The 15,559-nt window shown below is 34.8% G+C and overlaps 1 protein-coding gene across 1 annotated transcript; it reads right to left on the reverse strand.

Annotated features, from left to right (window-relative positions):
- Positions 1-1,099: 1,099 nt before the first annotated feature.
- Positions 1,100-7,805, reverse strand: LOC114762867 (sucrose transport protein SUC3). The gene is given in 15 exon segments (XM_028952502.1): positions 1,100-1,609; positions 2,448-2,491; positions 2,586-2,649; positions 2,738-2,971; positions 3,132-3,275; positions 3,448-3,804; positions 4,084-4,159; positions 4,582-4,681; positions 4,862-4,895; positions 5,003-5,087; positions 5,184-5,248; positions 5,336-5,434; positions 6,105-6,149; positions 6,152-6,172; positions 7,334-7,805. Coding segments are annotated over 15 exon segments (1,839 nt in total). The 5' UTR covers positions 7,634-7,805; the 3' UTR covers positions 1,100-1,438.
- Between the last annotated feature and the right edge of the window lie 7,754 nt (positions 7,806-15,559).

Below are 15,559 nucleotides of genomic sequence, written 5' to 3' on the forward strand. Positions count from 1 at the left end.
AGATGCCTGTATCATCCTTGTAGCCACTACAGCCTTCCCCCCAATCATTTTGAGAAATAAGTTCAAGATTTTCCTCACACACCTCAGTTCTTGGAGATTCCACTTTCTATTTGTCATTTCCCACACTTGCATCAATATCATTTATCAGACTTGCAACTTTCTTTTTACCACTCTTTAAACCAGGTAAATCTATAGAGAAAATATCAGTACCTTCATTATCAGACTTCTCCTTTTTTAATCTATCATCATTTTTTAAACCAGGCCAGTCTTGCTTTATTATTCTCAAAGCTTCTTCCCAGGTACGCACTTGTGCCGTGGTTGTCCAAGCAACATATCTAGGTTCGTCATCCTTTTCAACTGACATTAGCCTTGGCTTTGTGCATTTACGAAAATCGTGACCTATACAGCCACAACGATAGCAAAATTCTTGTAATTTCTCATACTTAATTGACATCCAATTCTTCTCACCATAAAGTGCAATTTTGCCTTTAAAAAAATTCCTGAAAGAGCTATTGGCAGCATAAAGAAAATAAGAAACAATGTAGAGCATATAACTTATTTTTGCCCCAACATTGACTATTTAAAAAAGCAATATTATGTGGCTTTTGAAGATCATGTGTTACATTACTCCACAATCTCTTAAAGATGCCCAGGCCAAAACAACTTTGCAAATACCTTAAAAACAAAATTACACTTTTAACTATATGAATCATACATATATAGAGATTTTTAAAGCTTCTGAGGCCAAAATATTTTTGCCACACCGGCCTTCATAGAGACTTGGTTTCCATCCCTTGTCTTTCTCTTCATTGTGCCTCTATTTATTAATCTTTACTTTTCAAAACATCAAATCTAAATCATTAAATTCAATCCACAACTTGTTATTGCACTGAATCTTTCCCAAGTTCTTTCCCACGCTACATTATGTTCCATTGCCTGGTCAAACATTAGTCAAGAATCCATTATTGGCAGTGCGCTGCAATTCCGAAATATTAACCCCAACAATATTTGCTTCACATCCTAGACATAAATTTTGTACGTTCTAACTGCATATCAATCTGGTTAGTTTCAGGATAAAATAGGGATGAATGAAACTGAGTTTCGGATCGCAACATACACTAGATTATTATATCTCAAAACAAGGAAATCAATATTTGTAATGACTCTTGCACTGAATAGGACTGACTACAAAATTTATCATTATATGCACCTATAACTTTCAATTATGCTGTCAGTTTACATACAAAATACAGGCACCCACAATGAAGTGGGAGGATAAAAAAAATGAATGAATTTGAATGTGAGATGCAGCATTCTCTGGACAATGAACGAAACACACACGTCATCACTGCACCTTCTCTCTAATACTTCACATGTTCATCAAATTGGCGACAACCATGTGAAGTTTAACGTGTCGTAGTGTTAGATCTCCCAACCATTAGCCAAAGTGTAATCCTGGTGACTGGAAGGAACGATTAGAAAGATTTGGAAGCTTAAGAGTTGCAATTACACCACCGGCAAGAGCACAAGCGGAAGCCAATACAAAGGCAGGTACATTGCCTCCGCCAAAAAGAGCATCCCATGGACCGGCACCAAGGGATATAATCATCTACAAATATGAACAGTGTCAAATCAGGAACAAGAAATCGCATAGAATTTATCTTGGCGCCACTACTGCAGGAGGTTAAATAAACAACGGCCAATTATTCCACACAGAAGATATAAAATCAATTGACTTGCCGCACTGCTCCAAACGGCGTGCAGATATTACAGATATGAAGTAATTTGAATAGAGTCAGTACAAAATCAGAGGGAGAGGAATTGTTCAAAATATAGAATGAAAATTCATTAGGCCCCTTTCGTCCCAAAATAATCCACTCTTAATATTCAAGCACTTATTATGTGATCCGATGTAATTAGCCTGTTATAACAAGTTCTCATCATTGTTATCAATTTAAAAAAAAAAAAAAAAAAAGGTTCTGATCATTCTTGTATAAAAAGAAGGAACCAGTTTTCTAAGAGCAATCCACGCAGCTAAAAGAAGACTTTCCATCATAATCATGACTTTTCATCAAACAATAGTACACAATAGCTAAATATAAATTAAATAAAAAAATGTAATTCAGATAATTAAACCCCAATTTTCTTTCCCTACTCCTACCCCAATCTTGTTTTCTGCCTTCTATAAATATTCAAAATTGTTAATTTACAAAAATACGTTAGGTATGAGCTCCATTCTCTAATAAGAAAGAGTTGTTAACGGTATAGAGTAGGACAAAAGATTGATTTATAAATAGCCAACAGTGCAACAGAAACACACAATAGGATATACCCAATAAAGCTCACTAAAAACAAGTTAAAAGCAAGATACTATTGCTGCTTCAGAAGCATTTGGCCCCCTAAAAATGGCAGACTAACAGATATATGACAATAATCAATTAAATTACCTGTGGAAAAACAATAGCAAGATTTAGAACTCCTATGGCCAATCCTGCACAGTCACGCAGAATCTTTAGAACAAAAATTTTGACAGACAAAAACAAATGCGGTATGCGAAGTAGGAGATATCTACAATCACTGCTAACCTTGGCCACCCCCTGAATTAGCAGTCAGTTCTGCTGTTACAGCAAAAGGAACACTATAGGTGATCTGCCACAGAAAGACAATTTATGTTGTCGTGAACTTTATAGAAAACAATGGAATTGAAAATGGCAATGCAGAAACCCCTTGTACTTACTGCAAGAGGAAACCCAAGAAGAATAAACACAACCAAGGAAGCATTCTTGATGGTTTCATTTGCTCCAAGTACATGTTCAATCCCTTCAGAATAGTCTCGGATGGAAATCAGACTAATTATAGCAGTACCAGCCATGCAAGCAAAAACAACGAAATTGCTCATTGCCCATACTAGTCTCGCACCCATCCACTTACACATCGGTTCAATTAAGAAAGAGGTGATTCCAAGCACAACCTATAAATCCGTTAACTTTCAGCTTAATGATTTGAAAGGGGCAAAAAGAAAAATCAAAAGTAAAAGGAAGAAAATAAATCATCTCTGTATATCCTAGATAAAGTACTTGTAACATTTTTCTTTAAATTCAAAACTAAGCTGTTCAATCTAGAGTTCTTACAGAATTCAATAGCAAACCAAATGCACCTTCTCTAACGCCTTGATCATAAAAATCTACTTCAGAAGGGTTCCCCTTAGGATCCCCATGGAAAACTTCTCTTCCCATCCAGTCTGTGTCAAACAAAAAGAAGGGGAACCATGACATCTGCAGGGGAAAATGTCATTTTAATTATAACAAGGAGGATCTCAACTAGAAGAATCAGCCCCACAATTAATTTGAGAACACACAAAAAATTATGACGTTATAGGAATGCTTTTTTTTTTTTTTTGACAAAGAATTTATAAGAATGGTTTGCATATAAGCCTATACCACATACCCAAGTGAGAGCCATTACTAGAAGCACCGAATGCATTGCAGGTGGCAAATGCCTTATACTGGTCAAGAAATTCACCAACACAGCTCCAGGTCCATCCATGATAGTTTCATCATGTTCTTCAGCTCTCGAGTTCTCGTTCTTCATATTTACATTCCTCTCAAAGTGATCCTCAGTAATCTTGCCATTTAAATCATCCATAACAGGTACAGCAGGCTTAGCTTTGGAAAATTCAAAGCCAATTTGTTGCTGGTCATCCAACAATGGAGCTGAATCTGATAAGCGATGATGTTGATTCACAGTAAGAGGAACCTCATCAGCAAAATACAAGGTGACAAGAGTGCAAAGCGTCAGGAAAACCTGCAGATAATGAGATGATATATCAACCAAATGTCATGTCTAGCAGTATGTGTGGGGGAAAAAAATGATAAATCTGCTGGCCAATAAAGAGCAAGGCAGGTTTAGATGATGTAACCACAAGAAAAACCAGGTTACCAAATAGTAAATAGAGGGATAAAATAGCTATAGAGAATAGTATGAGGATTATCAGTTGCTTTCCAAAAATATAGGATTATTCAAGCCTATGACTTGTAACAACTACAAGAAGGTACAACAAAGAGGTTCTAAGAAGTAACCCACCACAGCTACAAGAAATGCTGCCTTAAGGTTGCCACATGCTTCACAGCAAGCTCTACTCATCAGGAAAGGAAACCACCTGGTTGGGTAAAGAAACACAAATTATTAACCAGCAGTAAACGTAGAAAACACTTCAATAGCTATACGCACAAAATACACCATAATTTCAATCCCTGTTTGTCACTAAGCATATATCATATCTCAAGATATTAAATTCACATTTACTTGCATTCATGGCTCAGCCACGAGAACAATAAAAACCTTCAGTCCCTGCACATTGGAATTTATTACATACATCCATTTATTTCAATCCATGAAAACTTATTACACGTCAGTTTCTTCACACCACTGATGTCAATCTGAGAGTACGTCCTTCCACAATCATTTTGCAAAATCATTATACCATCAATAAGGTAAGACCGTTTGAAAAACAATACTGCTTAAACAATTTCACATATAATGTACATATACATTTAAAAAAAAAAATCTACGAAGTCTCACTTGTTCCACTTTCCACTAGCACCAGCAGAAAATCCTAGAATATTTCCGGCTGCCATCCATGAGCAAAATATAGCATTTGATACATTGCGTTGATCAGGACCTAAGTGAAAGTAAAAGCAATATATATTATAGAAATAAGTATTGATTTGATTGAATACTGGTAAAAGATGAAAATCAAAATGCCCCACCATAATTGACAATAACCCAAACAAATAGATTATTATTATTATTATTATTATTATTATTTACATGTAAGAGAAGGGAAGTTAGCAAGCATTACCTGACAGATCAGCCAAAAGTGCACGAGCTGGTCCCTAAAGATTAAAATTTAAAGGTAGGGGACAGAAAGAAGCTTAGTTTACACCCACTTGATTGCATCTATATAAAGAAAAGGAAAACACGATTGATTTAACAAGGTTACCTGCACAGTATTGTTGGCAAGGTCCAGCATCCAGAACCCAAGAATAAATATGAGAGCAGCCCTCGTTCGGGTTCCCTTAAATGTTCTGTAATTTAAAGATAGATGAAATTCATTGATATCCACATCAATGTATGTACATTTTTTCAAACAAACAATTAAAAAAAAAAAAAGCTAAAAATACCGGCAACTCTCACTTGTGTCCCCTAACACATATCCAATGTCTGCAGAAAACCCTATTAATAGCACCTACATAAAGATAATTGACTTAGCTCATATATAATGCAGTGCAAAAACACATGTTAACTATTGAGGACCAAAGTTATAAATGCTTACAGCAACTGAGATCATAAGAGATCCAACAAGAATAAATGGGCGTCTTCTACCATACTTTGAAGTGCACTTGTCACTCCAAATACCAACACAGGGTTGAACCTATAATAAGGAAAGTGAAGAAAGAACTCACAAATTTAAAACTAGCAAATGATATGCAATAATGGTAAACAAGCCTAAATTAATTTGGACTTTGGACCGTGGCATCTACATTCCACATGCAAAAATTCAGAATTTAAATGAGTAAGCTACTGCACACTAAACAAAATCAAGCTGACAAAAGATGGAATAGGAGACAAAGTTTTAATCCATCAATAAACAAAATAGTTAGTATAATTTATTAATTTATATGATTTAAATGAAATAAAGTGAAAAATTATGGGTTTGCATATATTTTATCGGAGAAGTGGAAAGTCAGATTTCAATAAGTTCATTTTTCAAGGTCTTACTTCTTTTATATCGCTTGCATCTTTATGTTTGACTAAAACAAGTTTTGCAAGGACATTATGGGAATATTCTTGTATGTTTGTGCGAGTATAAATTCCTATAAATATGTGGGAGGGGGTTGTCACAGAGAGAGAGAGAGAGAGGGAGAGCGAGAGCGAGACGTATATCAGCAGCATGATAAGCTAAAATGGAAATCACAGATTTAAAGCAATCTGCTTTACCTTTAATACATATATTTAGCGGCATTGCCAGGTAAACATAAAAATTATTTAAATAAAATGACATGTGCTAAATTAGAAAAGGTGCACTCTGGTCCATCACCTACCACAAGGCCTGTAATAGGGCCACATAGCCAAATAAATGAAGAAAAAACGCGTGACCAATCCCCAGCGTCTGCACCAAGCCACAATAGAGTTTAAAATTAATCAGAAAGATGCAGCAGCATGATTATAAATAATTTGGAAACCCAAAGTTATGAGTTATCATGTCCAATACTAATTTGAAAAACAAGATTCAATAAAGAAACTAGCTCCTCACATGGTGTGTCTAAATATGGTACAACAGCTCTGCTCATGATAGTTCACACACATAGACTAGCATACATGGCAAAGAGAATATCTAAAATACTTATTCCAGAAGCAGTGAAGGAGTTGGCAATTCCACAAGGATTAGCAAGGCATGGACAAACACAGTAAGTTATCTAACAGAATAATCAAAACCAGGTGAATTACTTATTAAGACTGATTATGCTTAACACAAATCCACAGTTCACATGAATCTTTTTTTTAAGCTAGTAAATATTTAACTCATCTTAGTCTATCCATCATATATAACGAAAGCATCACTACATTTGTTGCAACAAGTACACTCAGACATTACCAGTATCTTATCCTAGTACAGAAGAATCCTGCAAAAAGGCGGTGTTGTAAGTGTTTGAGCACAGAAGACTCAAAATGATGGATTAAGTTCACCAGAATGGTCCCGCCACCATCCAACAATGAAAAGAGTACGGGAAGGGGGAAAAAAATAACTGATTCAATCAGACTAATATTCATGCAGACACTAGGATTCAAGAGGACAACTTTTGTCTGCAAAATATTTAATAGGACAAATCATAGAATGCAAGTTTAGCTTCGCTATTCTTTTTTTCTTTTTAATACGATTAGCTGCGTTATTCTTCACAAACTAATTCATATTTATTATGCATGAAACCTATTTATGCTGAAATCTAAAATGCCTCCTGTATCAGATTAAACATTCAATCAAGCAGACTTTACACGCTCAAACTAATGGAAACTATTGATCATATTTGTCTGAAACAAAAGTTCTCTGAGATTGACAACTCTCTGATCCCGCATAGATCTCCGGATGATGATTCACCACCTCTCCAGATCGAAATGGTTACATTTCATTACTCCATTATTAATTATAAAGACAAAGCTACAAGCTCACTAGTCCAGAACATTCCGTTAACATAGACATTCTAGATTTCAATACATCGAATTGGCAAAGAAAACAAATTTAATCACCAACGCTCTATAAAAAGACAGGAACCTGAATATACGGAGTCAAGAGAGAAAGTTGCAGCGCCCATCCGAATTGAACACCCCCGGCAACCGTACAACAAAGAACGAGAGTTATCAAGCTAATATTCCGACTAGAAGGTGCGGCGGCGGCAGCTGCAGGAGAGTCACTTGTAGATCCATTGGGAAGCCCATGATCAGACGAGGGAGAAGTTGGAGAATTGAGGTCGATCCCACGATGGATATCATCAACCCCCACCAATTCCAGTTCCGCTTTCCGGAGGTTCTTGTACGGAACGCGGATCGACACTGAGTCAGACCTCCCCGCCATGACTCGGAACGTGACTCAGTTTGAAATCGCAGAAACTTGTAATCCCAATGCCTATAAAAATCAACCTAGATTCATCCACGAAAATTCCAGCTAAATCCCCGCAAATCAAATCGTTGAGTTTCAACGTCAGAGGCTGCAGGAGAGATACAGACAAGACCCGCAAAAGAAGAATGAAACGGAGGTCAAATTTAGGCGGGCCGAGGAGGATGAGTCCGACGAAACGTCAGGTTCGGTACATTGCCGCAATATGAAGATCGATGCGACTCGTCTACGTGGCAGCCATACGCCTTGTGGGCCCCACTGGGTGAAGCCTCACAGTCAAATCGCATATTCTCGCGGGCACAGGAATTTTTTCACTCGGTACATGGAGTACTGTACACTTATTATCCAGCAGTACAGCCAAAGCCCAAACCTTTTTTTGTTTTTCAATTCAAAAATTTTAAAATGAGGAAGGCTCTAAGCTGAAGAAAACGACGGAAAGATTGTTACAGGTGGCTAAATGGCGTGCGTTGGATCTGACAAAAGGAGTTTTGTGATCGTAATATTGAAGCGTGCATTACTTGCACCTACGACTTGGTCTCAAAAAGAAAGCGAAATGTATGACGTGCACCGACACCTAGAAACTGAGTGCGTAAGCAGTGTAAAATAGTCATAAATGATGACGTTGCGAACCCCCAAAAAAAAAAAAAGTGATGAATGATAACGTGTGCTTTGAATGTGTTTTTGGGTTTTAATGTTTGAGAATATCTGTTTCATTCAATCGGAATCACTAAACGAAGAATTGTGATTATCACCAAATTTATTTGAAACTGTTGATTTGAGGGGTCGGTAGGAGAGGGAGGGAAGGATAAGCGAGGGTAGGACTGGTTTTGATATTACTTTTTTAACATGATTAGGGAGAAAAAAGAGGAGAGGAATATTCAATTATTCCTTGCTTTGTTGGTTCAAGAGATGGAGAGATAGTAATAATTAAGTTATAATTTTATTCTTAAATATAAATTAATTTACATCTTAATTCAAATTATATAGTTTGGTAAAAAAATTCAATCTTGTCGTGTTAATATGTGTATTAAAAGATTGGTACAGTGATTTTGTTATTATAATTAATATAAAGTATATTTTAAATAATAAAATTAAAAAATTTAGGAAAAATGAAATGTTTTTCTTTTGGATTATGGTTTTTCTTCGAGTTTCAATACATGTTTTTAATTAATAAAATAATATATTTGCAAAAATCAATTAATATAATTTTTCATTGTAACAATATTTCTTATTATAATATATCTTTAATTATGATAATATATTTTTATGAATATTAATGGAATATAAAAAAGTATGAGGTGACTCAAAATTTTGGCTCCCAAAAAAACCACTAAGAGAGAGCCAAAATGGGGTAGGAAAGAGAGCAGACTGAGAATTTTGATTTCTAACCAAATAAAAGGAGATGGGCATTTTCTCTCCCCTATCTTTCCTTCAAACCAAACGGGTCCTTCAAAAATATAATATATTTTGAAGAAAAAAAATTTATGTCAAGTTTTATATATTCATTATGTTAAGGTTTTCAATTACACATGGCTATGTGTCTTTTTTCTATTTTATTTAGATTTATAATTAAATACTACTAAATACTAATATTTTAAACATAAGACATATGACCATGTGTAGTGAGAAAACTTGACATAATAAATATAAGTAATTTAATATAAGTATGGTAGTGTCATCAAAAGTAGATTTGAAATGAATATGAAGTTTCTTAGTTTTTCTATTAAAATCAAAAGCAGCTAGGACAGTTAGCCAAAAAAATATTTTTTGGGCAATCTTGGAAAATAAATCCAGGTTTTTTTTCCAATTAACGTTTTTAAGAATTTATATTGATTCTAATCTAAATTATTTTTTCCCTAAAAATACATCTAATAATTGAATGAAAGAGAAGATTATACTTTTATTTATAATCTAACTAGTGAGTACTAGAAATGTATTATAGGGCACATGATGCGTTTGCTTCTCTAATAAATAGATTTTAAATAAAATCGGGTTGTAGAATAGATTTTCTTGAATTATAATTTATACAACTGGTTATAAAATTGATTTACAACAATTCGATTGTCATTAGCTCCTTTAAATAGCTTTTGAGTAAATCGATATTTTATGTCAAAAATAAATTTAACATTAAGAGAGATTTACAGCAATTCGATTGTGATAAGCTCCTTTACATAGCTTTTGAGCAAATCAATATTTTATCTCAAAAATAAATTTTAACATTAAGAGAGATGTTTGTATCATTTTTAACAAAATGTTTTATGAAATACTACCTCCTGTCCTTAATATAAAAGTTAATTTGGTTTTAAAAGTAAGACTCCAGTTTACTTTGTTTCTCATATTTATCCATTGTTTTCCTAAGATAGTCCTTATAATAATTGTATATGTTATAAGTTTCATCAAATGGTAATTTTAGCTAATATACATGATTAGTAACGGTATTTTAAGGAGGACAACACCTATTTATTACAAGTAACTAACTTAACTAATTTTTTTAATTTATTTAAGTTAATCATTTAGCTTTTATATTAAAGACCTGAAATAGTATAATTGATCATAAATTCAACCCAACCAAACACTTTTCATAAAATCTAAAATCTTACATTACATTTTAGTTTTGGGCGAAACTTTGGTCAAATGCTTTAGGTCCATTACATCCAGTGAGCCAGTTGTTATTATTATATCATTCTATTTACTTTTCATTTTCAAGTTAAGAAAGAAGCTGAAAATTTTAAGAATAGATGATTATCCTCCTTTGAAGAGCTATTATATGTTTAGGCTAAGGATTGTGTGATAGGAACGGGATCAAAGATGCTTATGTATCTTAGAGAGGATGATGAAAAAGATTATAGGATTATATTGAAGCTAAAGTCAATACTAAAAAAGTATTTAAAACATATACACACACAAATTTTGTTGCATCACAACAATAACTTTTGCAACCAACTACGTCCATTCATCTGCAAAATGAAAGCGAAGGAGTAGCTGCACTGCCATAGAGGTGTTTAATGATGCATTGAAGGAATCTTCTTTCAATATGGACAATACAAATTTTGTTGACTATTTATGGAGAGAATTTGTATAAATGCAAAAGGATTTATGAAGACTTTATCCTCTTAACTTGTATAGAGCTAAAGAAATATATATAGTCCACTTATGAAAGTACAAGGTCTCACATGGGGTGAGATTAACAAGGTGTATATGAAGATTACCAAGTCTCCATTATTAGGGGTTGGATTCTCACTAGTTCCTAAAACAAGATGTCTGCTTAGATGCATAGGCTTCTTTGATAGATAGATGCCACACTTAAGTCCTTCTTTTGTTATTATTTTGGAAGTTGCAAACTGTAACATCCCAAATTTTGGCTCATAGATACAAGTAATAGCACAAGAAAAGGATGATTACTAAGTCTAATGCAATGAAAGTCCCAGAGATCTCTCAGAAGAAAAAAGAGATTTTCCAAGGGCAAATGTGTAAAACAATAGTGTTCGGGGACTAAAGAATGAAATTGGAAACAACTAAGGGCCAAAGATTATGCCAGAAACTTACAAGAGATGGTTCCAAAGGTTAGGCCTAAGGAGGGACTAAATTGCAACGAAAAGATTCCTAGGCCAAGTAGGGACCTAATTGTGAATAATAAAAATTCTGGCCGATTAATGTTCGAAGTTATCAAAAATGGCCCAAATGTTTCAAAAAAATTCCAGAAAAATGGGAATAGGATCCCAAAGTCAATATAAGGCTAGAAATGATGGAAATACCCTAAAGTCATTTCAGGTTTTTGAGCAATTTGAGATAGTGACTCAAATTGAATTATTTAAGGTACGAGACGGCCTCAAATAATCAGGAAAAACTGGAGAACAGTAGTTGAGGAATTTACACAGATTGTAAAATTACTTCCAGCCCCAGAAACTAACAAGGTTAGCTTTAATTGAATTTAAAGCCTATTTATACCCTATCCGGGGAAAGTCAAATTTCTTGTCTATGGTTTGACTTTGGACCCGAGAAAAATTAGAGGAATATCCTGTGATGAAAGGGAAAGAATAAAACCTAGAGACAGATCAACAGGGTTACGAGCCGATAGGAAAGAATTCGACAAAATCGACTCTGATTGAATATTAATTATTAATATTTTGGGGAAATGAGAAAGAAGTATGATTCCCCTATGAATGTTATTAGAAGAGTATGGGAATGTATTTTGGAGATAAAAAATGTGTTAAACCATGTCCAGAGGTATCGGGTAAGTCAGGACCCGAGAAAGTACCTATTATGATGTAAACCGGTAAGACAGGTGGAGGAATATTTTTGGATGAATTTATGCACGAATTTTGTATGATTTTCCCCTCTATCATATTGCCATAGGAACATGAGGATATGTGTGGAAATGTGTAAAAAGATCAAGGACATATTAGGATTAAAGAAAGGATTTTAAGTAAGGTGATTAAGAAGCTTAATCAAGGTAGTTAAGAAAGTTAACCATGGTTAAGTTAATTAACCATGATGACATAAGCCTGAGATATTTAGCAAGATTCCTTGATGAAGAAGCCAAGATCAAGGGCTAGGATTAATTTGAAAATCAAGGGCCAAGATCTAATCTTGCAAAATAAGATCAATGGCTAGGATTTGTCAAGACTTTTTATAAAAATCTTCTCTCCCTCCCTTATGATATTTTCGTCCACCATGAGAGAGAGGAGAGGGAAAACGAAATGGAGAGAGGAAGAAGGAGAAGAGGAAGAACTCATGATCCTAAGGCCATCCAAGCTTCAAATCAAGGTATGTTCATGGATTTTGATCTAGTTTCTACCTCCCTTGGTATTTTTGAGCTTAGATGTTGGTTTGGTTGGGTTTTTCATGGTTGAAACCTAGGGGGGAGGTGCTGCACGAAATTGTTCAGAATGGGAGAAGATGAAATTAAAGTCATGAACATGTTTAAAGGCTTGAAAACAACAAGAATCAATTGGTTTGATATTGATTCTTCAAGAAATCCAACTTCCCCTTTCATTTGTGTATGATTATGCCATGGCTGGTTCTTTATGTTGGGTCTGGAATTTGATGATTTTGATGCTTCCAATGAGTTTAAATGATGATTTTGTGTAGGAATATATGTAGAAAACATGTTTGGAAGCATTAGAATTGAAAATGGAAATTTTGGACCCAAGGCACCTATGTTTCGGCCAAACCAGAACAAGGGGGAAGGAGTTGGATTTTGATTGTTTTGAACTTGGAAATGGATTCTACATGCAAAATTATGTGGGAATATGATTGAACCCATTTATTCTATGTTATTTCATATCATTTTAAGGGTTTTTATCATAGGTTTTGGCTCCTTTTAATGATAATTGTGCTTAATTTAGATTAAGAGTCCTTACTTTGAGTTAGTGTCTTTTTGAGGGTAAAATTGTCATAATTGGTTATTAATTGTATTCAATTGATTTCTAGGACAATTGATACTTCAAATTGTTGCTTTTTATTGTAGGACACTTGAGAATTAGAGCCAAGATTGAAGACCAAAGCATTACACAACATGAGAGTTTCCAAGAAAATGCTGTACTGTGGCAAAAAGTCTGAAAATGTGCATCAGTGGCTATTCTGGAATAGTTCGCCGGGGCCAACTTTCAAAATCTCACTAGAATACCTCTCTGGAATAGTTCGCCGCGGCCAACTTTTGAGTTCGCCGCGGCGAACCTCTTCGTATCAGTAACGTCAGATTCGGATCCAGAACGCAAAAATGGACCCTCTACTCATATGATCCGACCCAAATTGACCCTAAAAGCCCTTAGAAACCCTATTTTCGACCTAACACTCCATTCCATCATCTCCAACACCTCTATTCTCTCATCTTCTTGCCTCTCCACCTCCATCTTCTTCCCTATCCATTTCCTTCATCTTTTCTTCACTCCATCTCATTTCCTTCCACTCCCAGCTGCCATGGTTGATAGATTCACTTTGGTTGGAGTTTTTCTTGAAGCTATGGAGGGCTAGGGTTTATCAACCCTTGAAGATGGTGGAGTAGCATGAGTTTCCAAGCTTCAAAGGGGAGTTTAGTTTCAGTTTGCAATTTTTAGCTATGATTTATGGCTTTCTAGGTCTAGGAGTTGTAATTTCTTAGTTAGGAACTTGGGACTGATACTGTAATTATTGGTTAATGATTACATTTGTAATTTGGATTGATTGATGTTGAACTTTGTGCTTAAATATATGTGGTTGCATATATGCTTATTGTAACTCTTATTATTCTCTCCTATCTTGCATGGTTGTGTTTGGGTACTGAGTTGATTGTGTGTTACATTAAGCCAATTACATGATCATTCCAAATTTACACATTAGGGAAGCTAAACAAAGCTTTCATTAATGAAAGCTTTGGACTCATTGAGTTAATGAGGTTCTTATTAAGAAAACCTAATGATTTGTGAAACTCCCAATATTTTAAGTGAACTATGATTGCCATCAAAGCCATTTTCAAGAGATTTCCTATCATTCATTTCCATTCCATCATTATTATCTTAAAACACCAAAAATATAGTATCTTAGGTTTGTTTTCATTGCATTTAGTTTAGGCACCATTCATTTAAGTCTTAAAAACCCAAAACCCCATTTCATTGCATTGCATGGCATTTAGTCTAGCTTAGGTAATTAATAAAGGCTCCCAAAAGTGAAACGACCCGAGTTTGCACTATACTGCATAGCTTGGATTAAATTTTGATTGAGAACCCCAAGGCGAACGACAGAAAGGCTCTCTTTCAGAATAGCATGTGGAATTAATTTTAAAATGATTGGAAATAAATCTCAAAAGTTAGAAACAAAGTGTGATCAAGTAAGAGCCAAGTGTGGAATAGGCTGATAACTTGGTCCTAATTGATGTTTCGCGTAATGTGTTGATGTGTTTAGGACCTTGGAACATCCAAGGGGATGTCTTGTTTATGTCAACCGAAGGCTCAAACACTTGGAAGGTTAGGGGAAGCAAATGGAAAGCAAGAGGGAAGCTATGTTACAAGGTAGTGAACTTACCTATATTGTATGCTTTGATATGTATGCTTGCATGATGTGGTTGTGCTGCTATGATGTGACTGAGCTATGATGAAATGTTTGCAAAGTTATGTTTGCAAGTTTATGTTATGTTGCCTTGGCAATATGTTATGAAAGCATGAAATGCTTTAGCTTACTTTCCATGGCATTCCTATGATGATGTTATGATAACATGCCGTGCATTTGTATTATGTCTTGCATGCTTATGGGTAGTGTTTGCTACTGAGATTCTCCCGAATCTCACCCTCCCTTAACAACCCATAATAGGTATAAAGGGCATGGAGGAAAAGTCAAGGATGAGGAATGCAGGATTGATGGAAGAAGTTAAGAACATGTTATGGTCTTATAACATGTTAAGCTATGTAACATAGTTTATCAATTTATGTTTGATATGCCATGTATGTGGAATGATGATATTAAATGTCATGATATGTAAAATGGTATGAGGTTATGTATGGAGATATTATGTGGATTTATAGCATGACAAGAGGTGGAGAAATAAATTGTTTATAAAGATTGAATTAAGTTGAAGGTATAGAATGTCCCTAAATGAGTCATGAATTGGTGCCAATGATGAGGCAGACCAAATGAATGAATTTAGCCATGAAATTTAGTGTCTATACAGGACACATCCTAAGCTTTAAAATAAGTGGTAAATCACGAAACATGGATGTGTATGCTAAGAGATATGACTGTTCAAAGTCAAGACAGGATTTCTGGAAAGTACTGTTTTGACCACTTGAACAGTAATATTTAACGAATAAACTGTACTAATTGGCAAGGTTTGAGCCCTAAAAGTTATTTTTCCCTTGTAGAAGATTGAAAGAGCTTTAAGTGAAAATTGGAATCGCTCCGTTCTGATTT

Source organism: Neltuma alba, unplaced genomic scaffold (genome assembly GCF_004799145.2).
Source record: "Neltuma alba isolate B1F8T4 unplaced genomic scaffold, ASM479914v2 tig00000255_pilon, whole genome shotgun sequence".
NCBI classification, from domain to species: Eukaryota; Viridiplantae; Streptophyta; class Magnoliopsida; order Fabales; family Fabaceae; genus Neltuma; species Neltuma alba.